This window comes from Anastrepha obliqua, chromosome 5 (genome assembly GCF_027943255.1).
Source record: "Anastrepha obliqua isolate idAnaObli1 chromosome 5, idAnaObli1_1.0, whole genome shotgun sequence".
Taxonomy (NCBI): domain Eukaryota; kingdom Metazoa; phylum Arthropoda; class Insecta; order Diptera; family Tephritidae; genus Anastrepha; species Anastrepha obliqua.
This window is the reverse complement of record NC_072896.1, coordinates 68,229,011-68,254,695: the sequence shown is the minus strand read 5'-3', so window position 1 is coordinate 68,254,695 and position 25,685 is coordinate 68,229,011. Positions and strand designations below refer to the sequence as shown.

Below are 25,685 nucleotides of genomic sequence, written 5' to 3'. Positions count from 1 at the left end.
ACTCTTTTCGGGAACATTGATTTTGTTATATAAATTTTATTTAATTTTTTGCTATAATGAAAATATTTGTCGTTGAAAAGCAAGTAGTCTAAAAAATTTGAGCAGAAAGAATTTAAAACTCGAATTTTCCTAATGTCTAGCAAAAATGATTCGTTTATCGACGAGGAAATTGATTACCAAACTGTATCAACCGGTCACTCCATCAGTATTGAACGTCCAGAACGTCTTCATGAATGGCTCAAAGCTGAAGATGTCGAATATATAAGGCACAAATTCATTTCCCACCCGCTGCAAAAGCTCAATCTTAAAGAATTACGTGACGTGTTCGACAATCTAAATATAAGATTTACAGATATTGAATATAATCGTCTCTTCCTTAAAATCAATCAAAATCGTGATTTTCTTTGTGACTGGAACGAATTTATATCCTATTTAATTTTTGGTTTCCAAGAAGATGATCCAGGCACCCAAAAGGAAGCACTAATTCTGCCAATATCGACAGCACCAGTTGTCAAAAAATCAGAGCATCGGTCACCCATTTGTTCTATAAGTTTACTACGCGCACAAGCAGATGAAGTGGATGAGGATGATGAGGGTGGCAAACAGTTAAATGTGGCGCTTGAAGATTCACCAGAAGCTTGTGGCATGTGGATAACAGCTAGTCGTGAAGGTCAAATACGTTTCTGGTCTAATACGCTTGAACCACTCCGTACAAGCACCTCGGAAAGTAGTAAGTGTTCGATTCTTTACACATAGAAACAATGTCTTACTTGCGAATCATGCTATTGCAAATAAATTTAATAACTTCTTTTCTCCCATCGGCCATTCTTTGGCATCGTCGTTCACTTCTTTTCCATCTGCCGACATACATTTTTTTCAATCTCTTGGAACTTTGCCTGGGAATCCCACTTTTAATTTCCAAAGATCATTAGTTTCTGAAGTGGAAATTGTTATGGCCAGTTTAAGCAATAAATCATCTTCCGGGTTGGATGGAGTTTCAAGTGTGATTTTCAAAAACTCTCGTGAAGATATTTGCTCAACAATTTGCCTCTTGTTCAATACAATGGTGGAATCGTGCAATCTTCCTGACTGCTTAAAAACTCAGAGTATTACCCCAAGTTTTAAAAAAGGGGAAACAAGTAACTCAGACCATTATCGTCCGATCTCAATTCCCCCAACCCTCAGTAAAATTTTCGAAAAATCACTCTACAACCAAATGTATTCAATTATTTCAAATAGTGGAATTTTGTTCGAGCATCAGTACGGCTTTCGTCGAGGCCTGGGGACGCAAACGGCTCTTATCGAGCTGATTGACCTCCTGTGTAAAAATATAGCACTTAACAAGTTGGTTGGTGGCATTTTCCTGGATCTTAGCAAAGCTTTTGACTCCATTGATCACGGTATTCTCCTTCAAAAATTAAATTTTTTTGGTTTTTCGGACAGCTCTATCAGTCTAATCAGAAGTTACTTGAATAACCGCAAGCAATACGTTATCATTAACGAGGAAGTCAGTGCACAGTGGTCCGACCAGAAGGCGTTGGCGGACAAAATTCAAAAACTCATTTAATTAAGCTGAAAATATATATTTAGGGGTTTTAAGAATCAGTGATGACGAATCTGACCTTAGTTTTAGCAAATTTGAAATTCATTGAATACTATAAATACATTTTTACTTCCGTAATTAGCTGTTGAGTTTATTTTTACATTTTTCACGACCCCAAAGAGTACCACGTGGAGGTTTACGGTAAGGTTATTCTCTCCTCATTTTTTTGTTTGTTTTTAGACTTTTTTTAATTTTCAATTTTTTTTTTATTTTTAATTTTTAAATTTTTTTTGTTTTAGTTTTTAATTTTTTTTTGGATATTTAGTTGTTTTTTTTGTTTTTCATTTTTAATTTTTTTTTATGATTCAGAATCCTGGGTTTCTGATGAGCTGTTTTCTGAGGCTGGATCATTTTTCAAATTTAAAAGCGCAAGAACTTTTTTTTGAAAATGAAGAGGATTTACAGTTGTCGTTTAAGGGAAAATCAATTTTTTCAGCTAACCAAGATGCATTCTCATTTAATACGCGACCCCAATGTCTGTTAGATCGTTGTAATTTTCTAATATATTAATATCTTTACAAAAATTACTAACAATCTTCAAAACCTGATCTTTCAATTCTTTCACACTATCATCATGGTATTGAAGCGTCTCAAGAACGTAATCTTGTAATTCTAACTTCTTTGACTCAAAACTTTTTTTTTCTGAAGAACGAATCGGCCCGTTCCTCCAGTGACAGATAAAAATGTTATATTATTATATATAATTTTATTGTATATAGTGTTATATATACATATATCATATTAATATTGTAATAATATTAAAAAACAATTTTGTTTTTTTAATAATTTTTTTTTTTTTTAGTTGTCTCTTAATGCTTATGGAGTCTGTGATGTCTTTTTCTGTCTTTTACACAAAATTGCATAAATCATATGTAACGTTTTGCCTGTGGGTAAATGCACAAAAGCTACATTATTTTTAATTTGCGCAACTTTGCGCAACAGGTTTCAGTTTGAGATCAATGTGGCTACATCACTCATGTCGATTTCAAGTGGACCGGTGTGGACCACTCGAAAAAATGATCTTTAAAAAAAAAATTTCGAAAAATTTTGAAATTAAAAAAAAAAAATTGGATTTTGTACCACAACTTAAGAGAATTATTACTGTTTCCGTTAATATATTCAATTATCTTTTGTTTTTTTCAATATTTGGTTAACAATCAAATGGTAATATTTATTTGCAGACATGAAAATGAAACTCTTGTATGAAGTGCGATTTGCATACAATTTCATGTTTAAAGTCAAAAAACTACGATGAAAAATTTGTTCAATTAAGTAATAATTTCAGGAAATCTGCCTTGAATATTTAAGAAAACATCTGCATTATCAAATTTTTATTTCAAAAATGTTGAAAAATTGAATTTTGTCCGGCCGCCGGACCACTGTGCAGTGAGTCAAAATTTATTAATATAGGCGTTCCACAAGGCTCCGTTCTTGGTTCCTTATTATTTTTATTATATTTAAATGATATCTCCAGGTTACCCCTAAGAGGAAAACTATTTTTATTTGCGGACGATTGCTCTATTTTCTATCTAGGCGATATATATATATATATATATATATATATATATATATATGTATATATATATATAATTGGCGCGTACACCCTTTTTGGGTGTTTGGCCGAGCTCCTCCTCCTATTTGTGGTGTGCGTCTTGATGTTGTTCCACAAATGGAAGAAGGACCTACAGTTTCAAGCCGATATATGTATATACCTATTAGCCCAGTTTCTCTCTTTAATTTTAACAGGCGCGCGTATTGAAATCATCTATTCAAAAAATTAGTCGCTTTCCACAAGGAATATGTATGCTTTTATCAGCTGTGAGTCCATACATAAATCGATTGAATGCATAATTTTGATATGTTTTTTTAGGTTCAATTTCGTTTTAATCTCTGGAGGTCTGGTTTGCTGCTAGCGTTTTAATAGTTCTGGTTTTCCTGCTACTAAGCCTTTGATAAAGGTTGGATACTTTTTCACATCAGGTGTCTGTTTTGCTTTGAGTATCCTATGAAGCACTGCGTCACTAGCCGCTCGCTAGTGGGGATGCAGTTGTGTGCCTAATAGCTCTAGCTGAAGTTGAAAATATTGAGAGCATTGACTAGCCTTATTGCTCTTTGGTTTTGTGCCACATTAATAGGTGCACCAGTGAGTGATGCAAGCTAGCTCAAGTCAAAACCTTTAGTAACAGGAAAATGGGCTGTCTGAATGTTTTTGTAGAAAAAAAATACTAGTCTAACGGTTAGACGCGATAGAAGTGAAACCTTCCGTAAAACAAACTGAGAGAGAATGAGACGAAAGCAGCATTAGGAGCGGGATAATTATAGGTTCATTATAATATTGCTATAAAGTTCATTTTTATTTTCTTCATTTTATTATTATTCATCCTCAATGTTTTCAATTTCAACAAATGATACGAGTGGCTTATGATAGCTAAAATATGATACAAATGCTTTGGTTTCGATGTTGTCAACATATCTTTGAAATACCGCGTCAATTGTTGTTTTTGATCGTGCTGTCGATTCAGTGCGATTGTTACACATTTTTAAATTGAATGTTGTATTGAGAAAGTCAATTAAAGGAACCGCTGTGTCCAATGCAAAATTTACGTTAAAATCGCCACTTAAAATCATTGGAACTTTATCGTAATCTTTTCTAAGTATTCGCGACACTTCTGGTATATACTTTCTAAAAATTTTCGTGAATGAATTCCGTGATGCTATTTATTGATTGATTCGGTGAAATATAAATTGCCACAATTAAAACTGTTTTTCCATTGCTCAATCTGGTTTCGCATGCACATATTTCTCCCACTTTAGAGTGCTGAACAGACAGTGATTCTAGTTGCTGTGCATTCAGATCTATCTGTGGAGTTACAATACGAGCACCGTCATTTTGATTGTGGTATATTGCAACACCGCCTGTAATTGCGGTAAATATTTAAAAATGAAAATATTTACGAATATAAAAATACGGACGCAATACAGCACACGCGGTTGCTATTATGAGCGTCGTAACGCGTACATATATTACACAGACGTACTAACATACACACAAACATTCGTAGGACGCCTGGTCTACATACATACAAACATACATACGTATGACGCTTGAACTAAACACCAAAGCAAGTAATAGGCAGTGTAGTATACATACTACAATACTCACTATACTAGCGTGGCTCAGCAGTACGCAGCCCCACACATATACGTATATAAACATATGTATAACGCTTCATAGTGTCGCTTTTTCGTTTCATCGAGTCTCAAATCACTCCCAACGTATCTAAAGAAGTTTTCACTTAAAAAAAAAATACAATAAACAATTAAATCCGGAGTTTTCTTTGTATCCGATGGTCAGTAAGTCGGATTACCAATTGGTCGCAGTAAGCCTTGCCCTTGCTATGTGCTTCGCGTTAAAGTCACCACCAATTATAAAGCGGCCTTGAAAACGATTTAAAAGGGGCAAATAGTCCTCAGATTTCAACTGGTGTCTGGGTGGGCTGTAAAGAGCAATTAACGTCAGTGGCTGTTTTAAAGATTCAACGGTCCTTTGGAATCCCTTTGTGCGAATTTTTTCATCCAAAAGATGGTTTATTGTATTTTATAATATATTAAAACAGCGTTTCCACTCCTTGCGCAATTATCAGCATGTATGCTATGGTATAGGGAGTAGTTTTGAAATTTATATACGTTTGTTTTTTCGATGTTCTCGTTATACTTCTAGCTCATTTTTGTGCTTGGATAAACCGTTTGCATTCCATAAAATAGTTTTAAGATATTAAGTCATAATCTAACAACTGTATGCCGTGCTCTAAGATGCCCAAGCGCAGTTCATAAGTTTATTTACTTTTGTTAAGATCAATGACAAAGTATCTGATTTTTCTGGGGTGGCATTTCGAGTGAGTGTTTTCGCTACTTGTGCGAAGTTGGTCAAAATTTGGTAACTTTATTCTCAGCACGCCGAGTTTTCCACTCGTCTTTGAATCATCAACTAGAGATAATTGCAATGTTATTGCAATGATGCAACCGCGATAGTTAGCTGGGTGTAGCTCATTGCAATTTGGCTTATCGACTAGCACTTTTTGTCAATCAGTAGTCGAATGTGTTTTCCACAGAAATTTTTTATATGCCCAAAGGCAGTCCTTTTTTTTGCACTGAGGAATAAAACTAGACGATTTTATTGGTTCGATCTTTACAATTGTGTTAAGAATGGTTTTTATTTCGTTCACTTTTTTCACACTTTCAGATGAATCAAGTACCAAAAGATACAGATCAAGCGGTTATTTGGACTTCCATTTAAGTTTGTTAAAGTTAACTTGTATACCTAGATTTCTGATATCACTAAAAATTGATTTTTGATCACATGAGCGATGAAGGTTTTTATTATTACTTTTATTGATCTTGTTTGTTTGTCCTCGTAACTGAACCAAGGAATATTTTCCTTAGTTAGCAATTTTGTAACAGAGCGGTAATGAAAAGCATCAAAATTATCAACATACCTATTACTTCATATGAACCAATGTTTATAATCTTTTATGGTTACCATAATTTGGGCTTGCAATTTTTTAAAGTCATTTGAACAATTGATAATAATTGGCGATTTTAATAGCAATAGATTTTTCTTTTACATTAGGATCCGAGCGTCCGCTTTGATACGTTGATGCTGGTACTCGGCGATTTCGATTAGCCACTTCTAGTGAAGAGTCGGCCTTTCGTTTTTTACTTGGTCGGTTTGAATATCCAGTTGGTTTCTCTGGGAAGTTTGTCCTCGTCGGTTTCATATATATTATATATTATTTTCTATTCATTTCTACTACTTTTTCTACTAAATATACCGCTAAATACGCTCTATTGTGACAGAAAAAAAGACTTTTATATCATATCCTATGAAATTATTAATTTCTCTTTATCGCTTTAAATTTTCTAAAGTTCATCTCAAAATGTCTACATGGATACTCCAGGTGCAAGCACTCTCTGATGTTAGTATTGTTTGCACTTCATCAACTGAACGCGAATTACGTTTTCACGAAACAGTGGCCTCGACCTTTACTCTACGCATTGTGATTCGTAGTTTGCCCTTTGCTGTCTGCTGCATGTCGTACAGTTTCCATCCGAAAGGTAAAACGAACTCAAAACTGGTACTCGGCGATTTTGGAGGAAATGTGCGAATTTTGGAGTTCACACCATTTCTTCGTGGGCCCTTTCAAAGTAAGCCAGGCGCAGCACTAGTTGATCTCTTTTGGGCCGACATATTAAAGGTAAAGGTTACAACTAAAAAAATTCATCATTGGCACTGATTCTCTAAACAGGGTAAACTTCCATTGATGGCTGTACGCGAGTATGCAAATATCCACAGTGAACTCATACAAAATCTCTACTTTTCAATCCGGATGAATTCACTTTTCGTGAGCGCAGAATATCGCAATGCAAAAAAGTATCGGGGACGCTGCCCAGGCTTAATCATAGCATCTGGTGAAGACAAGACATATTTCCGCATACCAATGGTTGGTAATTTGCTACCATTCCCAATATCACTTGACCGTATATGTAAAGGGTGTTTTTTTAGAGGTTAGGTTTTCAAGTTGGCACTACTTTTTTCGTAGATGGTCTTTTTGACAGCTGTCACTTGATTTATGCTCAGTTTGGTTTGCCATTTCATAATGAATAGACTTACACCTGAACAACGTTTGCAAATCGTGCAAATTTATTACGAAAATAATGGTTCGGTTCGCGCGACGCATCACAAGAAAATTTTGTTCAGCGATGAAGCTCACTTTTGGTTGAATGGGTATGTCAATAAGCAAAATTGTCGCATTTGGAGTGAACATAATCCACAAGCCATTGCTGAGACGCCGTTACATCCTCAAAAAGTCGCTGTTTGGTGTGCTCTATGGGCAGAGGGAATCATTGGTCCATATTTCTTTAAAAATGAAGCCGGCCATAATGTTACAGTCAATGGAGAGCGCTATAGAGCCATGATTAATGACTTTTTCGTGCCTGAATTGGACGATGTTGATGTGGACGACCTTTGGTTCCAACAAGACGGCGCTACATGCCATACAGCCAACGCAACAATCGATTTATTGAAGGAAACTTTTGGTGAGCGCATTATCTCGCGCCGTGGACCTGTGGCGTGGCCTCCAAGATCGTGCGATATAACACCGCTGGGCTATTTCTTGTGGGGCTATGTGAAGTCGCTTGTCTACGCAGATAAGCCCGAGACGATTGACGTCTTGGAAGAGAATATTCGACGCGTTATTGCTGACATACGGCCAAAATTGCTGCAAAAAGTGGTCGAAAATTGGGCCTCTCGGCTGGAATTTATTCGAGCCAGCCGCGGCGGCCACTTGCCCGAAATCATTTTTAAAACATAATGGCAAACTCTTATCTTTATAATAAAGCTAAATTATTGGCCATAACATTAAATTATATACGTTTTATTTCATCTTGAAAACCTAACCTCTAAAAAAACACCCTTTATATGTGGATAAATATTTATGAAAATCAATGTATTTGTTTAGGGTGTAACATGTTTCTCTGTTGCTGAGAAAAATAACATTGTAGTTACTGGTGGCCCCGACACATTTGTGCGTATATGGGATGTGTATATATCTAGCAAACCGTCGGGTATTTTGACGGGCCATAATGGTGGAATTGTGTACCTGTTTGTGCAACCCGAGGAGAAGAAAGTATACAGCGTAGATTACCAGAAGATAATCAAAGTATGGCACATGACGGAGTACACCTTGTTGCAAACCTTTGGCGATTTAGTGCGTATTTTATCTACGGAAACAGATTTGTGTTACATGTATCATCCGTTGTCACGTGATCTCCTTGTCGGTGGTCGAAAGTTGATCAGCATAAAAAGTTGCCCACGTATTCGGGTTGATCTTACCGATGGCAATACCCATGCTGCACCTGTCTCTGTAGTCCTGTACAATGGACTCTTCCGCAATGTGGTTACTTGCGGTCTGGATAGTTATATAATAGTTTGGGACCCATGGACGGGACGACGTAAAATTATTATGAAAAGTTGTCATACAAAAATGGTTTATGGCGAAACAATCGATATAGAAATTACAGCCGCTTGTTTTGATCCACTGGAACAATTTCTTTTAACCGGAGCTCGAGACGGTTCTTTGAAAATATGGAATTATAATAACGCAGTTTGTATCCGGAATATGAGTATCAAACCAGAGCATGAAGTCACGGCTGTTATATGGGTCGTCGAGAGGTGGGTAAATATAGAGAATACTTACATATTATATTTAATATGCTTATTTTATTTCGTGCGTAACGATCGTGTTATAAATTATAAAATTTTCATTCATTTTTCTTATTTCGATCTTTTTTTCGTAACTCTTATCCCTGGGGTGTTCATTTTAGCCAGAAGTAAAGCGAACACGGCGGTTGTAGAACTACACCAGTTATCGGCGGACAATAGCTCACTGATCGCTCTCTGTATATGAGAGCGTAATAGCACGAAAGCAAAAATATGACTGGGTTTCCCCTCCTACATATGGTATATGGACGCAGTTTTCGGGCAAATGATGACGAAAAATTAAGGCAGTGTGGAACATTAGAAAGTTATAGGTTTGGAGCATTTTCTCTACTCTACTAAGTTACCTTTGGAATCGTCTACAACAAGTTAGGTGTGGTGATAACTACTCAAGCCTAATACCCATTACATCAGGTGTGCCGCAGGGCTCTATTCTAGGTCCCATTTTATTTTGCATTTTTATTAATATTAAATAATATTGTTTGGTGTTGCCAAAATTTGTTGATTCATCTCTATGCTGATGACACTCAGATCTACCTGTCAAGCCAATTAAATGAGTCAAAGACGAAAGCAATTACTATTTCTCATTCAAAATATGACCTTAGCTCTTTGTCGCCGATATTGCTTAGTGAAGGAAATATTTACCTTGATGACATAGTAACTAACCTGGGTTTCAGAATATTGTATTGTATTGCCTACTTAATGCCATGACAAACTAAATTAAAACTTGTTAGATCACTCATTGCTGAATTAGTATATTGCAGGCTTGATAATAATTCGAAACATAAATTGCAAATCGATTTAAATACTACATCTCTTTATTCAAAACAAATTCTTGGTTATAACCTCGGCTCGTATCTTAAAATACGCGCTCTTATATTCCTGCATAAATTAGTATACACACAAAAGCCATTGTATCTGTATAAAAATATTTAGCAATGCTATAAAACTATGGAATTCTATACCAACTGCAATAAAGCTTATAAAACAAGGAAAGTGTTTTAAAACTGCAACTAACTACTTCTAACTTTTAGTAAGAGTTCCTTTTAGTAAACGTTTAAATTTGAAAGTCACATTTTTATTTGATCACAGCAGTATAAGGGACAAATACCTATATCTCTAATTTATCTTTATCTTTATCTTTATATTTATCTCTGTTTCTATCTTCGTCTCTATTTCTGTTCTGATCTTTACCTGGATATGTTTTGTTCTATTTTTATCTTTATTCCTACATTTATTTTCATCTTTTTTCTTTATCCTTGTATCAATCTCAATCTAAATCATTTGCTTAAGTCGCTGCTTAATAACATTTCTATAATTCAGTATAAATATCAAAGCATACATTTATGGTAAGATGTATATACATATATATATACGAGTACATATGTATAAGTGCCATTTTTGGATTGAATCCTGCAAATAATACGGCGTGTCTCAATGTGTCCGGGATCATCCGCCAAAAAGCATGCAACTACTGCCACTTTTGTTCACTTTATATGGAACGAACTATTCCCTTTTGTACTCGAACTGGTATGAAGTGCGACTAGTTGTTCTCGAAATTAGATATTTATATCTATGCGAAACAAAAATTTAGCTCACTTACATATGTATATATTGGCAACGCTGTAGCCGGTGTGTTATAGGTGGCGAGGTCGGGAGCTCAAATCTTGGCAAAGGCAATCAAATTTTACTTAACACTTTTGTTGGTTCTAAATGCTTTGCAAATTTATTACTACTATATTTAATACTTGTACACGTCTCTGAGAGCGGCTTCAGCCTATTCGGCGTTCAACAAAATAGTCATTATAACTGGTATGCACTTCTGTGAGACTCAAGTTAGTTTAGGTTCTAGCGGTTGCCTCTATGGGACACACTCAGACACATGGCCCATTGTGATGTCACATGGGGAACTTGTCGTGATCTTCTTTAAACTTATGTGAACTTTTCAAAAAGCTTTGTAAAACAGTGATTTCCACAGTGCTGATATCTGTGGAAATTAATGCACTTATTAATGAATTGTCTACTTAAAGTGGTGAATCTCCGTTTGGATAGAGAAGGGCATTGGCATATTGCAACATTTTATTGGATGTTAAGTAGAGTCGGATCTTACACGAAGCAATAGCGGCGCTTCTGTTGAAAAGAAAAATTCATTAATATTTAATATATAGTTATCTTCGTTTTTAGCTACGTATCCCTATATGGGATAGTCGTAATTACATAAGTAGGTATACGCAATATTTTTCTCATGTATAGTTGTCGTATCAGATTATTTATTATCGCTTGGAACTTGAGTATGCAACTACTTCTATAAGTTCTCCCGTTGTTTTTTGGACTCTCTGTTATTCATTAAAAAACATTCATGCACTTTTTCTGACAATTCTGACCTTTGACTTCACCTTAAAATATTATCTAGAACGTTTCATATTTGCCCCCGCGAATCATATGGACATGCAAGTTTTATCGACCTTGTGTCTCTTAAAATGCTTGTCGTAGTTTGCGGGTTCAAATTACTTTCAGTACTTATAGTTTCCAAGCTTCCAAAATTCTAACCTACATACTATCAAAAAAGTACCGGGAATTGTTGAATAAAACGCAAATTAATTGTTTAATATTTAAAATTTATTTTGTCGCCTTCAAAATAGGCTCCATTCGGAGCACAGCGATTAGTCCAGTCATTAAAGCACCTTTTAAACGCGTTTGAAGAGATCTTCTTTAGCTCCTTCAGCGAATTCTCCTTAATGGCCTCCATCGATTCAAAAAGGCGTCCGCGGAGTGGCAATTTAAGTTTTGGGAAAAGAAAAAGTCACAGGGGGCTAAATCCGGTGAATACAGTGGTTGTTCGATTATATTTAACGAGGTTTTGGTCAAAATAGTGTTCACAATATGAGCCTTGTGAGACGGTGCGTTATCATGGTTGAAATATCCATGAATCTTTCCACAAATTGGCCCGTTTCATATGCATATTCTCTCTTAAATGTCGCATAACTTCCAAATAATATTCTTTATTTACCGTAGAACCATTTGAAACGAATTCCGAGTGCACTTTTCACCGACTTTGACGTGGTTTTTTTAGGTTTCGGCTTATGTGGATAGCGCCATTCAGCCGCCTGTTGACTGGTTTGCATGTCAAACTCATATACCCACGTCTCATTAACTGTTATGGTGCGTTGGATAAACGTTGGGTCCGAATTCAATTGCTCAATCATGTCTTCAGACATCTTCTTCCGATGAATTTTTTGAAAGAAATTCAACTCTTTTGGAACGAGTCGAGCAGCCACGCGTCTCATGCCCAATTGATGGTGTAAAATGTTGCGAATTGATTCGTGAAACACGCTAAGATCATGAGCTACCTCCCTCAAACTTAATTGATGGTTTTCCAGCACCATTTCCTTGACTTTGTCGATGTTTTCAACCATTGAAGACGTTGATGGGCGACCAGATCGGGGCAAATCTTCCACGACTCCTCGGCGCTCTGCAAAAGCCTTATACCACTCATGTATATGGAAGATTCGAATATTTTAAAACCCTTATTCTTGATTTCATGACTATGCCACGAATTACTAGTAGTTTAGTAATATTCATGACGTCATATCCTGTCCCTGATTTCAAAGTGAACCCATTAGCCATTTAGCCAGATCTCTAGGTACTTCTTGTGTTCTCTTATTAATCAGATTTGCCGGTTCTACAAGATTTAACAATGTAAAAAAAAAATCTACAACTGAGAGCGGTTTTATCAGAGTAAAGTAAATTCTTTCTAAGACCGAAATTTCTTTTCCGGAAAAAGCCCTGAAAACTGATAAGCGGGCGGCATTGTGGCGGCGGTATGTATTTGTAAACAAAAACTAGAAATTGTGTTATTATTTACATAAAGCGATCCAAGAAGCACTCGTGTAGTGATTTTCAAGAGTTTAGCTAAAAATTTTGTATTTTTATCCACCGTCTTGGTTCTACCGCTTTAAATTTTGGAAAATGTCATCGGATTTGTAATCAGCGACTCTAAAAACTCCCGAATAGTTATTTTCATTGCACGTGATTTGGTTATTGTAGTGCTTTAATTCGAGTATAACATGAAATCGCCAACACATCAGGCTTTTGAGAAAATTTCACCATTTCGTAAAGTGGAGTTTTAGATACCAAACTCGTTTTGAGCACGCAAAAACCACCGGAATACAGGTTCAACCAAACAAAAATTGAATAACACTGCATATTATTCATCCTGAAATTGTTTCGGAAGACCAACAAATATTTCTCAAGTATTTTTTTATGGGTCTGAATGTTATCAGGATATTAGCTGTTGGATGGGATCAGCAAGTAACCGAATTCAATGATGTTGAAGGTCGAGAATATGGCGACCCAAAGAAATGGATTAAATTCCATAACGACGATGTCACTTGTGCTGATGTAAAACTGGGCGAAGGAGTCGTAACAGCGACTTATTCTGGTGAACTAATATTTTGGAAACTGGAAACTGGCCAACCATATCGAAGATACAGTGTAGCAGATCCTACGCAGTTTATTGAGGTGACTAAGAACTTATTTACTAAAACCTCAAGTTTAACTAGATAATATATCTTCGAAATTACGTCGAAGCTCAAACACAGAGAAACCGACACCGAATCTTTAGGGAGAAGGACTTCACAACACCTAACCATTTCTCGTTATGTCCGAAAATCAATTGGTGAAACCATACAGCAGATGGAATCGGAATACAATAAGAAACCTACCTCATTCGACGAAACTTTTATGCAATCGGAAATAATGGAAAGGTTGACACAGGCACAATCGCTGCGGTCTGTTAGACCGGTGTCCGTTCAGGCGGTGCTATTTCTACAGACTCGTCCAATGACAAAGGAACATGGTAGGAGCATAAGTATTTTAGCCAAAAATAGTTAATAAGTTAATACTAATGGATCTTTGTTGCATTTAAAGGTAGTGTTTTTGTCGCTCTCGATACAGGAATAATTCAAGTATATTCCCATCATCAGCGAGGTGGGTACCTTAAGGAATTCAACTCGAGTCATCGAACCGGTGATTGTGTGCTGACTATGGCAACCGATCGGAAAAACCGTTATCTTTTTACAGGCACTGCCTTTGGTTATATAAAAATTTGGCATATTGCCAATTTTTGGTGAGTAAAGAGAACCTTTGTGTATACTCGTATGATTTATGTACTCATAGATGTATAGGGTTTTTCAGTAAGAGCGCTTCAACTTTTGAACTTTTTTGAATAAAACACAAACGGTTTGACTTTTTTAACTAATTTTTTTTTTTATTATCGAGTTTGAACATGTACATTTAAGTATGAAATTCGATTTCTTTTGCATGACCACCGCGTGCACGTTTTACGAAGTCCAATCGTTGAACCCAATTTTCGACCACTCTTTTGCATAAATCGGCCGAAATTCCAGCAATTTCGCGTTCAATATTGGCTCTGAGCTCACAAATCGTCGCCGGCTTGTTACTGTAGACCAATGACTTCACATAACCCCAAAACGGGACGGCTTGTTAAATGGCCGTAATGCTCTTAAAGTAGCAGCAACAGAACGATTATTTTCATAAAAAATTTGCACGATTTGCAATCGTTGCTCAATTGTGTAGCGTTCCATGATGAAATGTGTACTAATGAAGTTTACAAATGACAAGCGAAAAATAAAAAATATTGCGTCGTTCGCCCTCCCTATCGGAAACAAGTTGAAGCGCACCTATTGAATAACCCTATATAAACAATAGCTCACGTAACTAAATTTCCGAGAGTGTGACAGCATTCGCTACCGAAGACAAAAATATGTAAAAAAAAGTATAAGAAGGGAAAACTTGCAAGTTTTTAGAAGCTAAAAAAACATTATCCGTAAAATTCGGGTTTCCTTTAGTTTATTGTATGAGCACTCGCTTATAAACAGAACTTTTGCTTACGGGCAAATTGTTGTAAGTTAAAAACGTATCCAGTGAGAACTCGCAGCTTCGTCTCAAAATTAAATGCCATTTTACTAAATTAATCTTTCTTTGCAAGATTTTGTGTTCTTGTCCTTTCTTGGGCGACTTTGCTGTATTTTCCTATATATACATATATATATAAAGGGTTTTCCAATAAGAGGTGTTATTTTGATATTCAAAGAAAAAAATCACAAGGTGTTAAATCACAAGATCTCGGTGGACAATTGTGATCACCGGGAAAAATTTGATGGCCGAATAATCTCACGTCGCGGCGATGTCAATTGGCCGCCAAGATAATGTGATTTGACACCGTTGGTCTTCTTTCTTTGAAGTTATTTGAAAGAAAAGTGGACGTTAATAAGCCAGCAACAATTCAAGAGCTAAAGGATGAGATAATTCGGCACATTATCGGCAAAGAACCTTAATTATGCCTCAGCGTCATCGAAAATTTGCCGAGGCCGTGGCGGTCATTTGGCCGATATTTTATTCCATACGTAATTGAGCCATACCAATATTATCATAATAAAGAGAAATGACAATAATTGCCAAAAAAAAATGTATTTTATTCAAAATCAACACCGGCCCTTGAATCTTAACTACCCTTTATATCCTGTTAGTACTGTTCCTTGCACGTTGCCACATTTTTTTCTTTGTTGGCGATTTTAATGCTATTCAGCATTATTTCGCATTTGCCATTCCAATTTCTTGTGGCATTTCCTATTTTGTTGAGTTCTCTAACCCAGAAAATGTTTCGTTTTAAACCCGCTTTTGTCAGAATATAAGGCAGTTTTTCATTCTTGTATTCGAATAAAGTCTTATGCATATAAAGGGTTTTCCTATACCAGGTGTTATTCCCGTAAAAGATCAATGGTCTTGTTGCTTGTGTGGCACGTAGTGCCGTCTTGTTGAAAATAAACTTTGTCTAGATCAAACCATCCAATTCCGGCTATAAAAAATCGTTAATCATCTCTCGATAGCGCAATCCATTCATTCCAGCTTCATTTTCGAAAAAGTAAGGTCCAATGACTCCGCCGGACCATAAACCGCACCAAACAGTCACACATTGAGGATAGAAAGGCTTTTCAACAATAGCTCTTCGATTTTCTGAGCCCCAGATCCGACAATTTTGCTTGTTGACGCAACCACCGAGGTGAAAATGGGCTTCATCACTCAAGATGATTTTTCGATGAAATTCCGAATAATTTTCATGCATTTCAACGACGCAATCAGCAAAGACACGACGTTGTTGATGATCGGCCGACTTAAGTTGTTGTGTTAACTGGACTTTATAAGCCTTAAGACCCAAATCTTTATGCAAAATACGGTGTAATGACGTTTGTGGAATGCCTAATACCAACACTTTCGGCTACAACAGCAATATTTTTGGCTGTTCTTGAGCGACGTACACGGGTTTTATTCTTTACATCACTAACTTGTCCCAACAGCTCGAATTTTTTCACCAATTTCTGTATTGCGGCCCGATAAGGTGCTTCAAGATGACCCAAAACTGTTCGAGTTTTACGAACCGTCTCTGCCAAATTTTCACCATTTTTATAGTGAATTTTAATGATGTCAATGCGTTGTTTCAACGTGTATCGTTCCATTTTTATTAATGGCGTAGTTTCTACTTGTCAAATATCAAAAAATGACAGATTCAAAAGTGACATCTACCGAAATAGCGGGATATTCAAAATAACACCTGTTATTGGAAAACCCTTTATTTCAAGTGTGGCGATAGGGTATAAATGTGTCCTTGTTCTAATCTTGTATTAAGATAGATATCGTAAGAGGGTGCGTAGTCGGGTAATTTGAAAGTCTTTAAAAAATGCAAATGTAATTTACCCACATCGTCAAATAATCCAAGCCCCCACTCCTGAGATGCGTAACTTTGAATGGCTCAACAAACCGCCTGGAACATCTTGCACTTAGCGCTTAGATCTATTTTATTTTTCCCAAAAAAAAAAAAACTATTCCATAAGCTATTTATACTTGCTATTGCCGCGTTGTTTTTATTTTTAAAATGTTTTTTGAGTAGTAGCAATATTCATTTACAATTAGTATTTCTTTTCCCATATACTGCCATTTTTCTTCTTTTTCTAACATTCGCCCTTGTCTGAAAACTATTATCGCCGATTTTGCAAGATTCACATCCTTATTCCATTTTTCGCAATACCTTTCTAAATTTTTTATCGCTTTTTGTAATATATTATATATATAACGTCCGAAAGAGGCACTATATCATCCGCATGCAGTAAGAGTCTTATATTGTGCAGGTCACTGAGGTATAAGGCGAAAAGCATTGGGGACAATAGACAACCTTGTTTAACACCAGATGTTATTTTAAAATGTTCAGATATAACATATGTATTATTGCCTGACCAAACATGATTGAGATAGATTTCTGATATATTTTCTCTATAGAGATAACGAATTTTGATTAGTTCATTTAGCATAAAACTTGAGAAAGGGATCATATGTCAGCCCGTTTCCTTAATAAGTTCATTTAAAATCAGCAAACCACTCAACTCAGGTATCACTGAAGATCATTCGTCAAAAACATATTAGTAGTATGTCATAGAATGTAATGAAGAAAAACTTATCTCACACAAAAATTAGAAATGAGTTTGAAGGTCTGATTATACATTCATCGCAGAACTTCGTATACATTTGAAACTGTCAGTTAAAAAGCTGTTGAGTGCACTTTTCGACTGTCTAATTACCCAGAAATTAGCACAACTTACGAAAAATTAACAGTCTGTTGAATTTAGATTTTGCTAAAAGGTTTGTTAAGCGACATTTCAATAAAGGTGGTACCAATAGCAATATTTTTATAGATTTGCGTAAAGAGGTTGTTTGTTTGTTGGCAGGAGGTAAATCGTTTTGTCCCGTTCATCACCCATTTCGCTTTGCTTCTTTATCCAGTTTGGAAAATACACAACTGCACAGCGTGTTTTTTAAAGCCGATGATGTCAATATCAAAAAATTATGCCTGAGCCTAAGTTCTGCGCCTCGCACCATCTTTTCCAGCATCAAGTTAAAGAAGTCACACGACAGCGAATCACCCTATCTGAAACCTCGTTTGGTATCAAACGGCCCGGAGAGGTCCTTCCCAAGTCTGACGGCGCGCTGGTATTAAGCAACGCCATTTTGCATAGCCGTATTAGTTTCGTGGGGATACCAAATTCAGACATTGCGGCATATAGGAAACTCCTTTTCGTACTGTTGAATGCAACTTTGAAGTCGACGAAAGGATTGTGTGTGTCGATTCTTCTTTCATGGGGTTTTTCCAAAACTTGACGTATTGTGAATATCTGGACGATTGCAGATTTTCCAGGTTTAAAGCCACACTGATAAGGTCCAGGTAGCTCTTTAGAACCTTATAGGCGATATGTAGAAGACTAATCCCGCGGTAATTGGCACAGATTGCAGGATCACCTTTCAATCGCCAGGCATGCTTTCATCCGACCATATTTTGCATAGAAGCTGATGGATGCACCTTACCAGCCAGCAGTCCGGCTCCGACGTATTTCAACTAACTTTAATATTTCCCAGAAAGCGCTGTGCGTGGAAAGGGCATCCAATGCATTATATAACTCCAGTTCAAAAAACACCATAAATAAAGTTTTCGTGGGAGTCAATAGCAAGGAAAATGAAATTATTACAAAATGAAATGTGGGTTACCAACACATACCTGTACACATATTTGCACATACAAACTAAGTAATATGCAATTACAAATAAACATAGGAATTTATGTGTGTATAGACATGTACTTGTGTATATTTGTAGCCAACCTTTTGCAAGAGTAATTTGCATATCATTTGGTGAACTAAGGTTCGCGTGTTTCATTTTAGAAGATGTTGGTAAAGCTGCAAAGGATTTCAGTAAATGGCGGATGGGCGTACCATCGAATGAATGCAATATTCAAATTTCTTCATCAGCACATACATATATACATAATCAAATACATGTGTACCTATGTATATGCTTGTGTGTGGTTACATTTTTACAATCATATCAAAATGTAAAACATTTACAAACAACTGTTGACGTTTTAACGACTTTTGTGGTATTTGATTTGGTTATTACTTTATGGCCTGTCGCATGTGTCATGCAACATCAATGGCACCTGTTGCATACCACCCACCCAAATACCAAATAACAAACTTGTTACTTATATTTTGTATACTAATTTTTCGTTTGTCGCACGACTTCCTTACTTCAGCATACCAGAGCAAGAGAAACAGCACGTTTGCATGCCATTACTCCGCCTGCAATTCATATTTTTGCGCAAGGAGCGCTTTTTGACGCGCGCTAAGCGGATGGTTAGATATCAACGGGAGCCTATGCTGTTGAGTTCATACAAGGCACACATTAAAGCGATCAATTCAATAGTCTATATTAATACGCCGAAAATATTGTTAACGTAGGTGCAGCAAATTTGTTTTATATTATATTTTGAATGAAATCTTTCATTTTGTTAGTATTTCTCTGATATTAATTTTGTCTTATTATTTATTGTATTTTTCATTACAGTGGCAGTCACGACTGTTCTTGCCGTTTATGGTCACTTGGCGGCCGTTATCTTGGTACTTTGGGGACACCTTTACCTTGGCTTAAGTTATCGCCATTCGAGACGACAGAGGAAGATCGCGAATTCCGCATGCCGCCCGATATTAAGAAGGTGGCGAGCTCCACAACAATGAAGGTAAATCACTAAAATTGTATACTCTTATTTGCCGTTAATTCCAAAGGACAAAAGTTTCATAAATACATAAGTTATTTATTATACCGGAAGCCGAATGGGTTCACTACCATTCGGGAGTGCGTAGGCTCGAATCTCCGTGCATGAAACCTCAAAATGATGGAAAAAGTTGTTTCTAATAGCGGTCGCCCCTCGGCAGACAATGACAAACCTCCGACTGTATTTCTGTCATAAAAAAGCTCCTCATAAAAAACCATTTGCCGTGCGGGGCTTATACTAACGACAACATCAAAACGCACGCCACAAATGAGAGGAGTAGCTCGGCCAAAGTATACGTGCCAATTATTTAGTTATTTAAGTTAAAAAAACCATAGGTGCTATGCAGGTCTGCATCAATAATATCGGGTGTTTTATTAAGAGCTTGGGAGCTTAAAATGATAATACAAAACAGAAATATTGTTGTACGTTGTTTATTATAGTCTGGTAGATAATTTCATGGTATTTATTTTTTGAATATGATATCCGGTATATGTCCGCCGCGGCTACCATATACAACAGTCGGTTCTACGTTACCGGAACCACCGGATTGTCACTTCAGCAACATTGCCCCTATATGTATGAGGAATGTTTATGCTGCTACAATAACAACAACAACAACAGCAGTGTGACTAAGAGGCCCATCACAATGGGTCCGCTGCGGCAACGAATTTGAGTGACATCAAAATAGATTATGTGCATTTCAGTCGGAGGTCCCACATACGTGCCGCACGTCATGCCGCAATGCAAAAAAACTGGCAACTTTCTACTTCTGCCGTACGACAAGTGTGGCGAAAATGACAACTACTTAAAGTAAAGGGTGTTTTTTTTAGAGGTTAGGTTTTCAAGTTGGCACTACTTTTTTCGTACAATAGATGGTCTTTTTGACAGCTGTCACTTGATTTATGCTCAGTTTGGTTTGCCATTTCATAATAAATAGACTTACACCTGAACAACGTTTGCAAATCGTGCAAATTTATTACGAAAATAATGGTTCGGTTCGCGCGACGCATCACAAGAAAATTTTGTTCAGCGACGAAGCTCACTTTTGGTTGAATGGGTATGTCAATAAGCAAAATTGTCGCATTTGGAGTGAACATAATCACAAGCCATTGCTGAGATGCCGTTACATCCTCAAAAAGTCACTGTTTGGTGTGCTCTATGGGCAGAGGGAATCATTGGTCCATATTTCTTTAAAAATGAAGCCGGCCATAATGTTACAGTCAATGGAGAGCGCTATAGAGCCATGATTAATGACTTTTTCGTGCCTGAATTGGACGATGTTGATGTGGACGACCTTTGGTTCCAACAAGACGGCGCTACATGCCATACAGCCAACGCAACAATCGATTTATTGAAGGAAACTTTTGGTGAGCGCATTATCTCGCGCCGTGGACCTGTGGCGTGGCCTCCAAGATCGTGCGATATAACACCGCTGGACTATTTCTTGTGGGACTATGTGAAGTCGCTTGTCTACGCAGATAAGCCCGAGACGATTGACGTCTTGGAAGAGAATATTCGGCGCGTTATTGCTGACATACGGCCCCAATTGCTGCAAAAAGTGGTCGAAAATTGGGCCTCTCGGCTGGAATTTATTCGAGCCAGCCGCGGCGGCCACTTGCCCGAAATCATTTTTAAAACATAATGGCAAACCCTTATTTTTATAATAAAGCTAAATTCTTGGCCATAACATTAAATTATATACGTTTTATTTCATCTTGAAAACCTAACCTCTAAAAAAAACACCCTTTAGAACAGTTTTGTATCGCGCAAATTTTTATCGACGGTGTTTTCATTCTATCAAATTGAAAATTATTTGGAGTTTAAATTAATTGAGTCAATTCAAGTGCATCCGTAACTTTTCGATTAAAGCTTGGAAAGAGTAGAGAAAAGCCGTGACTTAACCAAGTTGTCCTGAAAAATTAATGTGCGTCTCGATCCCGTAGTTATTCGCGTACACCGTCTACTACTAGCATAAATTCTATTCAAACCCTCTTTCGCTTCAATAAGAATTAATTTTTTACTAAATTTCTCAACCAACAAAATATAACATTTGCTTTCACGACAAGACCATTTTTTTTTGTTTATATGCGGCAATACTTTCACTGTGGCAGCACGGGACGTTTTACACGTCACATCAGCCAACGCAACGGACAGCCCTGTAATGGAAGCGTGGCCGGCGAAATTCAAACAGAGATTTCCGTTATACAAAAAATTTAAATGCTTGTAAATAGGCGTGCCCTTCCAATATGAGTTGCACAATTTGTTAGTTTTGTGGGGAATTGAGAAAGCGTACCTTGTTTTTACGAAATGAGTTCTGCGTATGAGAAACGATTTAAAGCGACGATTTGTTCCTACGTACACACCCAAAAGGTCAGAAAATGTTACGTGCATCTGCAGAAAAATATTTGAAGAAGTCGAAGAAGATCCTAAATAAATGGGTATACCGGAGTTAAAAACGTTGACGACTTCCCCGGATGTACCCCAAAAAAATATATTACATATCCAAAGCAAAATTAGAAAATTATTGATTTTTTTGTGACTAAGTCGAATTTATCGTTACTTTACGGAAAAGTGACTCGATTCGAGGGCGTTTATGTGCAGAAGCCCTCAAACTCTATGGAGAACATTGAAGAAGTCGTTACTCTCATTATCACACATTGAAAAAAGACTTGCATGGGCTAAATCAAATGTAATATTTACGAATGAGTCTACCTCTTTTTGCGAATGGTTGCACACATCGGTCCTCGTGTACTGCTGATAATCGACGCCTTCAACTATTTGTTAAGTATCCAATCATGTTGTGGGCTGCTTCCTAGAAAACGGATTTGGCCGTTTATTTGTGTTTGCTGTCAATTTGAAAGCAGTTTTGATGAATAAAATTTACCAAAAACCATTATTTTCGTCAGCTGCGATGTTCGGGAGAACTAGCCAATCTTGGAATTTAGAAGAAGACAACAATCCGAAGCATCGAAGCCAAAAATGGAAACAGCAAAATCGGTTGAAATGTTGGATTGGTCTGCACAGTCACCTGAAGCTAACGGTATTGAAAATGTTTGAGCAATAGTTAATCCAAAACTTAAGGGGGGATTCTACTGTAAAAATCAAATTTTCATGGATTTTGTTTTCATACTTGTATTAATTTAATTAGTAAAAAAAAGTTTAGGGTTACATAAACACAGGTCTTGAGTGTACAAAAAAATTTTTTAAATTTATTTTCATTTCAAAATGGCAGCTGTACAGCCGCTCCCCCGAAACGCCTTTTGAAATCTGCCCACACTGTCGCGCATTTAAAAAAAATCTGAAATGAAAAAAACCAAATTTTTTTTATTATATATCATTATTTTTAGTTGTTAAGCCTATTACTTGCAAAAAAAAATTTTTTTGTAAAATTTTTGAAGTTTTTTAAAAAATCGACATTTTTTTGTTGTCAATTTGTTATTAAAAAAGGGGTTATAAGTAATAAATTTTTTCCCACCATAGCTTTAAAAACTAGTAAATATTGTTAAAAATATACTATCAAAGTTTGAGCTTGATATGTTAATTTTTCACGAAGCTGTGATGTGGACAATTTTGAAAACGTGGTTTCGAGAAAAACACGCTTAAACAATTTTTCATACTTACAGCTTAATCAGCAGGACCATATAACATTTCGTCTGCTCTTAATATTTCATTATCCTCTTCAAGAAGAGCCTCTGTACGAGAATCTATAGATATTCTGACATGGGTAACCAAGTAGAAGGTTGGAGTAGGGAACGTCTTATCTCTTGATCAAGCGCATATGACCGTAAACCGCTCGAGCGCTCAGTTTATACCTGCTTTGCTAAAACTTTTATAACTTGAAAACTATTCAAGATTTCTTTTTAAGATTTTCATGGAACATTCTGGAGTTGTTTCTGAGTATGTTTTAACAAAAAGTAAAAAATCGATTTTTTTTAAGTTTTACAGTAGAGGCGACCAAAAAGTTATCAAACCAAATTCGGCTGAACTGAAGCCCGCCATTGAACCTTAACATTGTGGTTTCAGACCTGTTAAATAAACCGTTGACCAAATTATCACAATATGGGAAGGCTCGGAAAATACCAGTGAAAGCAGGTTCAACATGCACCATCCCTTTGTCGATTTTAAAGCCGATTCCACAAAAGTAAATTGCTCATGTGCTGAGGTGGTTGAATTTGATAACCCTCAAAATTGTGGCTACGCAACAACAGCTGCGTACCACCAGCTTGGTCGGAATTAGTGAGGATCACTACAAGCCTTTTGGTACCAAACATAGTTTCAGACAGGGTGATTTCTTATGACGTAACACGGCTGAATTACTAAATTGTGCCGGTTCCAGCTCCGGCTACATAAACGACCTTAACAATTTTGCTGTTAATTGTTTTTTTTTTTTTTGCTGAAGAAAAAAACAAAAGTAGTGGGTCTGGTGGTGAACGAAGTTAAGACGCATTACCTCCTATTAGCCAAAACCAAGGTTGACAGTTAAAATTTTGAGGTAGTAAGCGATTTTTTTTATTTTGGAACCAGCAATTACAATGATGTCAGTCTTTGGACGATGGCAATACGATGAGGCGTCACTTGGAGTGTTTGATAGAAAAATTCTGTGGAAGATTTTTGGACCTTTGCTCGTTGGTGACGGCGAATATCGCAGGCGACGACATAGACATAGCGCAGCGAATAAAGATCTAGCGGCTTCGTGGGCTGCGCCATGTCGTCCGGCCTCCTTTGCGTTGGAAAGATCAACTGGCGCCATTTAGCACGAGAAAGAAACGACGGGCGCATTTTGTTAAAATCGGTCAAAATCGTGTAAGCGGTTAACGCGCCAATTAAGAAGAAGAAGAATGTCAGCCTTAAATTTAATGAATAATCTCTCCTTCCTTGAAATGCTATTTTGGCAGGCAATGGCAAACCTCCGGGTATATTTCTCCCATGAAAAAGTTCCTCATAAAAATATCTGCCGTTCGGAGTCGGCTTGAAACTGTAGGTCCCTCCATTTGTGGAACAACATCAAGACGCACACCACAAATAAGAGGAGGAGCTCGGCCAAACACCCAATAAGGGTGTACGCGCCAATTATATATATATGTATAACGACCACCGCCCATTACAGACGAAGAGCTTCAACTTCCCCGAGAGTACCACGGAACCTTGGCAGAATTACGTTCTGGATACTCCTACCTATCCAGAATTGACCCCACATATTAAGCATTTCTCCGGCATGTGAAGGCCCCCCGCACGACACTAACCACATTTTCACATGCCCCATCGAATCCATTCATCTAACACCCCTCTCCCTCTGGACCCAACCTGTCGAAACAGCAAGTTTCCTGGGCCTACCGTTAGATAAGCTAGACGAAGACGACCGGTGATTTACACTACACTGACAAGGCAAAGTATACTGCTACCACAACAACAACCACTTCTCTCTGCCATCATGCTCGTTTTATTCTATGGCGTAGAAACTTGTAATTAATTATATTTGTCTTTGAGCTTCGTATACTAGGGATTTTCTTTCGGTTTCTCATTTTTTGATTCATATTTCTTATTCTTGCTTCATAACATTAACCGAAAAGTACTTTTTATATATGTACATTCGATTTTTTTTTCACTAACAGGTCATTACTGGCATACAGGAGGACAAAATGCCAGTTCGCTACGATATGAAATCTGCCGATGACGAAAATGAAGACGTCGAGGCGGAAGCCACAGCGCATATGTACAGCAAGCCGCTGAAAGAACCCATTCTCGGCAAATACTTTGAACTGCCTGGAAAGAGTGCCGTCGAACAGCGCATCGACTTGGATACCTCACTCTCATACATACCGGTTTTCACTCATTTGAAAATACACGAGGCCGATAATATCGAACGCCCACCCACACCACCCACAATACGACGTATAAGCAATGAAGATTACATGGAATTTTATAATCCGAAAAAGAAGGCAGGACCAGGGCAGAAAAAACGGGATTCTAAGTAAACGATTAGAATATAAATAAATGAAAATAAACCGCTGGTGAACGGAAGAAATCATGGAAATTTTACATATTTTTTTAGTACTTGAAAACTGCTTGAATGCATATAATATATTTTCTGTGTTATTTGAATAATAAAAAAATCATTTACCATTATG

At 36.9% G+C, this 25,685-nt stretch overlaps 1 protein-coding gene across 2 annotated transcripts; it reads left to right on the top strand.

Moving 5' to 3' along the window:
• The first annotated feature begins 5 nt into the window (after window positions 1–5).
• On the top strand, window positions 6–25,655 carry LOC129246933 (WD repeat-containing protein on Y chromosome). 2 transcript variants are annotated; one of them, XM_054885687.1, is made up of 10 exons: window positions 6–730; window positions 6,530–6,858; window positions 6,910–7,104; window positions 8,122–8,834; window positions 13,163–13,400; window positions 13,470–13,737; window positions 13,809–14,007; window positions 19,039–19,239; window positions 19,350–19,521; window positions 25,170–25,655. In XM_054885687.1, exons 1-10 carry the CDS (start codon window positions 133–135, stop codon window positions 25,530–25,532), a joined length of 3,276 nt encoding a protein of 1,091 aa, XP_054741662.1. In that variant the 5' UTR covers window positions 6–132; the 3' UTR covers window positions 25,533–25,655. The 2 variants fall into 2 exon arrangements, with proteins under 2 accessions (XP_054741662.1, XP_054741663.1); XM_054885688.1 differs by lacking the exon at window positions 19,039–19,239.
• The last annotated feature ends 30 nt before the right edge of the window (window positions 25,656–25,685 follow it).